The sequence below is a fragment of the Thermobia domestica genome, chromosome 5 (genome assembly GCF_964235325.1).
Source record: "Thermobia domestica chromosome 5, izTheDome1.hap1.1, whole genome shotgun sequence".
Lineage (NCBI taxonomy): Eukaryota > Metazoa > Arthropoda > Insecta > Zygentoma > Lepismatidae > Thermobia > Thermobia domestica.
The window spans coordinates 42,938,402-42,947,150 of record NC_137458.1 but is presented as its reverse complement, the minus strand read 5'-3'; the positions used below and the strand labels follow the sequence as shown (position 1 = coordinate 42,947,150).

At 36.7% G+C, this 8,749-nt stretch overlaps 1 protein-coding gene across 1 annotated transcript; it reads right to left on the bottom strand.

Moving 5' to 3' along the window:
* Nucleotides 1-7,976: 7,976 nt before the first annotated feature.
* On the bottom strand, nucleotides 7,977-8,432 carry LOC145685060 (uncharacterized). The gene has a single exon (XM_081757403.1). It carries the CDS (start codon nucleotides 8,430-8,432, stop codon nucleotides 7,977-7,979), a length of 456 nt encoding a protein of 151 aa, XP_081613529.1.
* Nucleotides 8,433-8,749: the final 317 nt, after the last annotated feature.

Here is an 8,749-nt window from a genome sequence, read left to right as displayed (position 1 = left end):
CGTCGGTCTCGCCGTCAGTGTCACCAACAAGTATTTTCAGAAAGTAGCTAAATGACGCCCAGAATTTACTCCCCCTCCCCCAGAAAAGCCAAATGCTTGTAAGAAACGGCTAAATATATATCTAACTAAATTTAACAATACTGTAAGCAGACTCTCTCATAATTTTACTATATACATTGTAATATTATTTACGGTATTCTAAAATATAACACTTTCACACTTAATTTACACTTCAAACCATTTTCAATACACCTTAATTACATTATTAGTCCCTTCGTTCAGAATTCTTATAGTAATATTGGCTATATGTCAATTTAGCCCAACACTAAAATTCACAACTGACCAAAGACACACACAAAACATTCATTTCGAAATTAACTATGTGTTGGTATTAGCTATTGGAAAGCTGGATATGTTGTCGGACGTGGGCCGTAAGTGCAATGGCAGATCTAGTCCGGGGTCAGAGGGAAATAGCCCCCCTTTCGGGTTTTCTGAGTGACGAAATAATTTAAGCTATTATTTATAGCTATATTTATGAAGTTTTAGTAAACTCATGATATTGCTATCATAGTCTGGGTTCTGGCTGGCCCTCCACTTTTTACCTTCTAGATCCGCCTCTGCGTAAGTGAGAATAAACCTATTATTAGGAAGATACTTAAGATACGTTGTGGTGTTGCATTGCAAGTATGCAGTACTACAAGAGTAAATTAAATTGCAAGATGCATTTACTTTTGCGTTTTTTTTTTTTTTTTTTTTTTTTTTTGTAAGTATTGTTATTATTAACAGAAGTTTGATTGAACAAAAATTTTAGCTATCAATACAGACGAGTCAAGAAATTGGTAATAATGAATGTAAAATTGATCAAAATTATACTTATAGTTCCATTAAATTTCTACTGATTCATCGACATTTTACCATCATCGGCGTGAATCACGTAAATATGAACTATAAGTAGTTTATATATGATTTTTATATATAATATGCTTCTCCCTGTCTGCATATACTTCCTAGTTTAGGCCTAATAAAACTGAGTTTGCAATACTTAAGTATTTCATTCTGTCGCCGGTTCACCAACTATGGCTTACTACGCGCCTTTATATAGTCCAATACAAAAGCTTATTTTTCTCCCTAACTAACCACCCTAGTGACGACATTTGTTAGTCTTTCTTAGTTACAAAAAATTCGTACATGATAGAAAAAGTATTTATTAATTTATGTTAATCATATGTTATCAAAGATATGGTTATAGATTAAAATATTAGTGTTAGCTTCATATATAGGAAATAGCACACATATTTTTCTGAGATTCTCATTGTTGACACACAAAGAAGGAATCGTCTGAATCAGTGTTGTCAATTTGGGGGAAAAGTCGCTAATCTAGGGCAGGGTGCGAAATCATTTGAAAATGGTGGGGGGAAGAAGTTCAGCGATCCATACTAATGCTTCGTGGAGCCTCCAAAAAATTGAAATATTAATGGATTATTATTATTATTATTATTAATAATAATAATAATAATAATAATAATAATAATAATAATAAATGTTCAAACTAGTCGTAATTGTTATTTAAAAATACTTTAATGTTATTTATTCATTTAATTAAAATTGGTAACTTATCTACTGCATTTAATATACACTTCGGTGCGTATGGTCCAGGGTTAGACTCTAGTGGGAGCACAGTACCCTTGTGTTTACCATTATATTGAAGATTACATTCGCGAAAATAGCAGTAGAGATATATAAGTCAGAAATAATAGTCCCTGAGAACCAATGTCCTAACCAAGCATTAGAACTACTAACTTGAAGCGCTCCACCTGGCAAGCCATAGATCCTCATGACCTGTAGAGTCAGGGTATAGTTTTTATTATTATTTATGAAATTCTCGTTTCTTCGCTACGTACGTAGTGTTTCAGTTTGGTCGTTCAGATATACGGTCACCTTTGTAAGTCTAAATAATACTATGTATCTATATTGTATTATTAGCAAGAATATATTATTATAAATAATGATTTCAATATAAATACTTGATAGACAACAAAAAGCCGTGTGGCCTCACCTCAGGTGCGTGGAATCATCGGCTGGATTCTAGCTCGCGCCAAATTCTGCTTGTGGTGTACAAACAATTGTGTGGGGGTTTTCTCGGGGTCCTTTAATCAACCACTATCCTAATCAACCATTATAATTCATCTCATCATGACCGTCTCCCTTAGCCGTGGTGAATATTCATAGGACGTTAAACTTTAGAAAATAAAAGCACAAGCACTATAATACGATTGATTTGCTGATTTAAGTTTAATGGCCCTTTTCAGCAGCGAGGCTATGAAATGTGGACTTACAGTTCAAGGTGAAATCCGAACCACTGTAATCGTTCAAATTTTTGTCCTGCGGCATCTGTGACTGTCGCGATACTTTTAAGTGTTGCAGCTGTAGATGACTTACTGAACACCTGGTAAAGTTCGCCTAACAAACATGCAAAGTTGTGAACAGCATTCACAACACCAAAAACTCTTTCAGAAACAAGATCAATTCGATGTGCCCTGCAGTGTACGCTAATTAGGCACGGGTTGACATTTCTTCTAATTTGAGCAGCAACACCTTCGTTTCTCCCAGTAAACACTGCATCCCCGTCCGAACTAAATCCAACCAGTTTTTCTTTAAGATTAAAAATATCTATGCCATCTTCGGAAAATGCTTGAATAATTTTCTCTTTAAGGGATTTTGCATCGGCATTTTCTACAGGCACTAATTTATAAAAACGACAACAAGGCTTATTTTCTTCGTCCACATATGTTCATATAACAGCAAGTGCTTATCCGCAAACCTGTTTGTAGGTTCGTCCACTGAAATTGAAAAACAATCTGTTTGTTTGAGAAATTTTACCAACACTTGATCCTTTTACAAATAAACTACGTTTTTTAAAACAGCATGCATTTAAAATTATTGTTTGTCTGAAAATTTTCATTATAGACCTACTTATATTTTCCTATTAAGATGTCCTCCCTTACAGATTTTGGTGAGGGGGAAAAGCAAGTGTAAAATTTTTGGTGGGGGGAAATCCCTCCCCCGGGATTTCGCATCCTGATCTAGGGATTCGACTTCCAGAATAGCGACAAAACATAACATTTCCGATTAGCGACCCTTTTGGTGATTTTTAAATGATGATTTGCCTACTTATTTACAAATATAGTGATTTTTGTGATGTGAACAAATCACGCACTATTAGTTGAAAACAGATTTTAAATGGTTGTTTTCCCTTTACTAAATTTAATTAGTCCAAGCGTCAATGAGTTTGGCTAATATACAGCCCATATAGCGTATGATATCTCCAGAATCCCGCTTTGTTTTCTGATAGGCTACGTCTTATCATCTAACGGAAAACAATTTTAACCTTCTATGTCATTTAGCTAGCAGAGCTTCCATTGAAAGACAGAAATAATACAGTATTACTTCTAAAAGCTCGAGTAAACGCTGAATGGGTGTAAGTTTTTCCCCCTCTCTCTCTGTAAAGGTTTAAATTTCCTGTTTTTTTTTCTTCTTCTTTTCTTAGGGAGCTTTCACCTCCGGGTTCTCTTGGGGAAGAGGGTGCAATGCCATCAGCCTTTCTTCAAATTTGGCTCACAATGTTGAGTGAAGGGTACTGTCCCTCCCCTAGAAAATTTTTGGTGGGCACGCCCATTACGTAGTTCTTGTCCAGAACCCCGAACGTAAATCTGATCTGTAAATACCTGCAACAACACCATGCTTACTATGAATCACATAATAAGGAAATGAAACTAAGAAAAAAGAAAAAAATCACTTTAGTTATGAGCTTAGGACAAACATTTTCTCCACCACTAAGTTTCACACGCACTATGTAAAAATGGTCATTTACTGACAAAAGTGGTCTGAAATGACCATTTTAAAAGTTTAACTTCTATATTCACAAGGTAGCCAAAAGTGTCTTGTTTGTTGAAGGCAAGCATCAAGTTTTTAAAAGTTAGATTGTTGAAAGATCGATTCAGAGATATTACTAATAGCAGTCGAGAATACTGACATAACTGTAAAGCTACGTAGTATCAAAATACTGTCCTATATGGAGTAAGAGATAGATATATAGAGAGAATACTCAGCTAATTTCTATCAAAGAATACATTTGCTTTATATTAATTTATTCTTCTCTAGGTTGAAACTATCTTCATTTAAAGGTTAGTTGAAGAAGGGTGTTATTTTCCTTTAAAGATCGTAAAGCTCCCTCATGGATATGTGTTTAGCCTACATGTCTTTGACGCGGGAGACCGGGTTCAGCTCCTGGTTGGAGCTGATGTGGTTAAATTCCAAGTTAATCTGTAGGTCTCCACGTTCATAGTTTCACCTGCTGAACGGGACGCTAAACTTAAATCAAACATAATAATAATAATAATAATAATAATAATAATAATAATAATAATAATAATAATAATAATAATAATAATAATAATAATAATAATAATAATAATAATAATAATAATAAAGATTGTTCTCAAAATCGATTATTATTAGTATATTTGAATTTTAGCCTTAAGTACTGTTTGAAACACCCTTTAATAGAATAGTTTCGAGTAATAGAATTGATGTAAATTATCGTTAGCACTGGCCCTACAGAGAACGCGTCGACCTTCGCCCCAAAATATTAAATAATCATCTTTCTCTTTCTATCTCTGTTCCTAAAAATGAAATGGTATGAAATTTTTGAGTTTTACGTCCAATGTTTATGCCGGCTAGGCTAAAGGAGACGCTGATGATAAGATATTAATGAAATTAAGAAAGTGCGAGGAAACGGGAAAACCCCGAGGAAACCCACCCACACGGTGTTTATCCATCACAAAGTTCACTTGGTGGGAGCTGGGATAGAACCCAGGACCCAATGCACCAGAGGTGAAAGCTCTACCACTGAGCCACCGCGGCCCCATTATCTCTGTTCCTCTATGTCATGAAGATACGGTTTCTTGAACCTACATTTATTGTAATTGTCAATAGGCCCTAATTCCTTTTGTCACTTTGAACCCATAAAAGGGCTTCCTGTACCGTAATCTCATAATGGGGCTCCTTAATTGTATTGTTATATTTCATCATAAATCGTAGGACAAGATATGCAGTTTAAAGTGAAATCCGGATAACTTGGGTGATACTAAGTCCAGAATACAAACTTGGCTGGACTTAATCTCTCACTTATTAATAAAATTAGAAAATGAGTTTTTCTTTTTAATGAATCTAAATGCAGTGTCATTGTAGTAGTGTATAGTAAGATATCCCAAAAGGTTCTAATAAATATAGTGTAATTAATGACCCTATCTTTTAAAGAATTCTGTGAACACTACATATATTGTCTAATAACTAATTTCATTGTTCGAACTTTAATGTATTTGATAAATCTACAAGTATTTAAATGAAAGTATTTTTATTTGTTGCTGCATCACTCAATAACCGCTCTGCCGATGACGACCAAATTGTCAATACAGATAAGGGTCAAACCCGGGTAGGTTTTAGGCATTTCACTTTGATGAGCAATTCTGAACAACGGAGATAAAATACCATCAAAATTTCCAATAGCCTTTAGACTAAGGCTCGGTTCAGACGAACAGAAAAGTCTTCTGCGAGCCCGCAGCAGACTCGCGCGGGCGTCACAAATCAACCAGTTCAGATGAGCGGGAAAGTCTGCTGCGGGCTTGCAACGAACTCGGGCGGGCGTTTCAGTCCAACATAGAAGCAGTTTATTTTATTTTCAGCTACAATCGGCTTTCATGTTTATTGAAAAAAATGAAAATGAAATGAAATCTTTGAGTTTTACGCCCCACGGTTATGCCGGTTAGGCTAAAGGAGACGGTGATGATGAGTGATGAATGAAATGGTGGAATGAAGAAAGTGGGAGGAAACGGGAGAATCCCGAGAAAATTACGCACACGGTGTTTGTCCACCACAAAGTTCACTTGGTGGGGGCTGGGATCGAATGCCGGGACCCCAAGCACCAGAGGTGAACGCTCTACCACTGAGCCACCGCGGCCCACTTCATGTTTATTGATTTACGGAATGACGAAGAGAAATTCTCTAATTATTTTTGCATGAGCAGCACTTCGTTTGATAAACTCTTAACGAAAATAAGTTAAGTGATAAAATTAAGGCATAAGGTACTATCATAAGACTTCCGATACCACCAATTAAAATCTTAGCTGTTACATTAAATGTAAGCTAATTATGTTAACTAACTATCGTTTGTATGAATGCGGAAAATAAGGAATTCGGGGACCTATTCATAAAGATTTTCAGTTGTATTTAGCGTCCACTAGCGTGGTTTAACTATCGCATGACTGATTTCGATGTTTTGACATATGTTGGAAACTTGAAATTAAAAATTAGACACTTATTTGAGCGTTTCCAAATACTCGGCTCCTAAGAGGGTAAGAGAGGCACTTCAGCAACAGTAAAATTTCCCTTTATTTTTTCACAAAGAGCCGAATGTGAGAATTCACTTCGGTTAGAGATGTAAAATTCGGAATGTACACCCCTAAATAAAAATAATGGAGCACAGGTTCCAGCGTTTTTGAATTTTTTTCTCTTGAACAGGAGAAGGGGGATTTCTATAATAGTGGGTCGCGGTGGCTCAGTGGTAGTGCGTTCAACTCTGGTGTGTGGCGTCCCTGGTTCGATTCCAGCTCGCGTTAAGTGGGCTTTGTGGTGGACAAATACCATGTGCTTAGGTTTTCTCGGGTTCTCCTGTTTCCTCCCACTTTCTTCATTCTACCATTTCATTCATTCTCATCAACACCGTTTTCTTTAGCCTACCCGGCATAACCGTGGGACATAAAACTCAAATATTTTATTTCATTTCTATAATAGTGAAATTTCCCTTTATATATTGAGAAACTGTTCAATGTGAGGATTCGCTTAAATTGGAGATGTGAAATTCCGAATGCAAACTCTCAAATAAAAATATTGAATTTAGTGTTTCCGAATAGTCCACTTCTAAGGTGGGAAAAGATGAATATTTTTATAATTGTAACATTTTCCTTTATTTGTTCACACAGTGCCGTGTGCAGAGGCGAACTGGGAGTATAAGGACCCACGCGGAGAATGATTCTTAAAGGCCTTGTTGAATATTTCGAGTTAGTCTGGAATCTGGACTACCTTTTTAGGAATGAAACCTTAGCTGGAGACTTGGATGGCGAAACTCTCGCCCCCACGAAATGTAAAGTATTGTATTCGTATCTATATCCAGGTTTTATTTCACTTTCTTTATTTCCTAGTCTGAAAATCTTTGCAATGAATCGTACATGTGCCTTCAAAGCAGCTACTGTTTATATTGAAACAGATCTAAATGGGTTATTCCCAGTTGCGGACGCTCCTCTTATCTGTTACAATCTTTCCCAGTTGCGGACGTACAGGTGTTGCTTGGAATTTCCATGAGTCGATTACGAGTCAACCAGAATTGTTAGTCCCAATTGCGGACGCGTGCGGGAAAAGAGGTAAGATCTATTGATAAAAGCAGCAACGTTGTCACATTTTTCATTTCATTACATTTACTACCCTGCCCTCAGCAATGAGGACTTTTGGTTGCAAGAATACAATTTACTGAAAAGAGATTCATTCAGGGGTGTAGCTAGTAAGTTCTTATAGGGGCATGACTTTTTCAGGGGTCTTAGCCTTTTTACAATGTCGAAATAAAATTCTCCTCACAATTTTTAGTGAGGAGAATTTTATTTCAAAAAAATAAGATGGGAACCGCCCCTCCCCCACACAAGGATTTCGTACCCTCTGTGCAACTTCCCTTCACACTTAACCAGGCTTAGGACTGGCAGTGTCAATGTTGAAACTATTGGCACTAGCGTGTTTATAAGTTGCAGGAGAATACCCACTATCGAATATTATGCCTATATGAGAATGAACTTGCAGTTCTCCTTTGTCAGGTAGTGAATTATATACAATATTTACACAAACCACTTATATACAGTGTTTACACAAAGTTATTCAAGTCTCTGAACATATGCTACGCAACGCAAACACTTCTTGATCTTCCCAGTATCCTGAAATTCCGCAAGAATTCCATGCATTCTTTTGTCTAACAGTATTGCCGATTTCTTTCTTCTTTTCCCGCCAACTTTTAAATCCAAACGATCGTACAGGAAGTCGCTGTGCCGAGCTTCATCCTTAAGAACTCGGACTAACTCTGAGACATTTGGCTGTGCTTTGTTTGTAATAGAACGCAGTCTGTTGTGCCAGCCTTCGAGTGCGTTGTTCGTTCTGTGCCTTGTGTTATGGCAGTTCCAAATCTCTGTAGTAAAAGTCGAGTTCTCCAACCACTGGACGACGAAATAATCATAAAATTGCTGCAATTTACTGTTGCATGGTGTGTATTCTTGAATACACAGCCAACCATCAACGACTTTATCTATGGGCAAGTGTGCCAAAGCAGCACACATTCTAATGTACAGTGAGAGACATTTCTAAATGGTATAGCCATATGGAGATTTACGGCAAGAGTGCTTCACTAGTTGAGTCCAAAGTATTTGCCGGAAGTATTGCAACCCAATTAACTTTAAAAGAAGGCGGGTGGCATAATCGCCAGGCAATGAAAATTCCCGTACACTTGGGCGAAATTCCCACTACCGTCTACAGCATCATTTCTCCAAAATGAGATGAATCTCAGACGTGTAGTTCTTAGGGCAAATATATTACTTGATATTTGTCCTATTCGTGAAGATAAAAAATGAAAGTCCAATCCTGTTGCTGTTGGAAT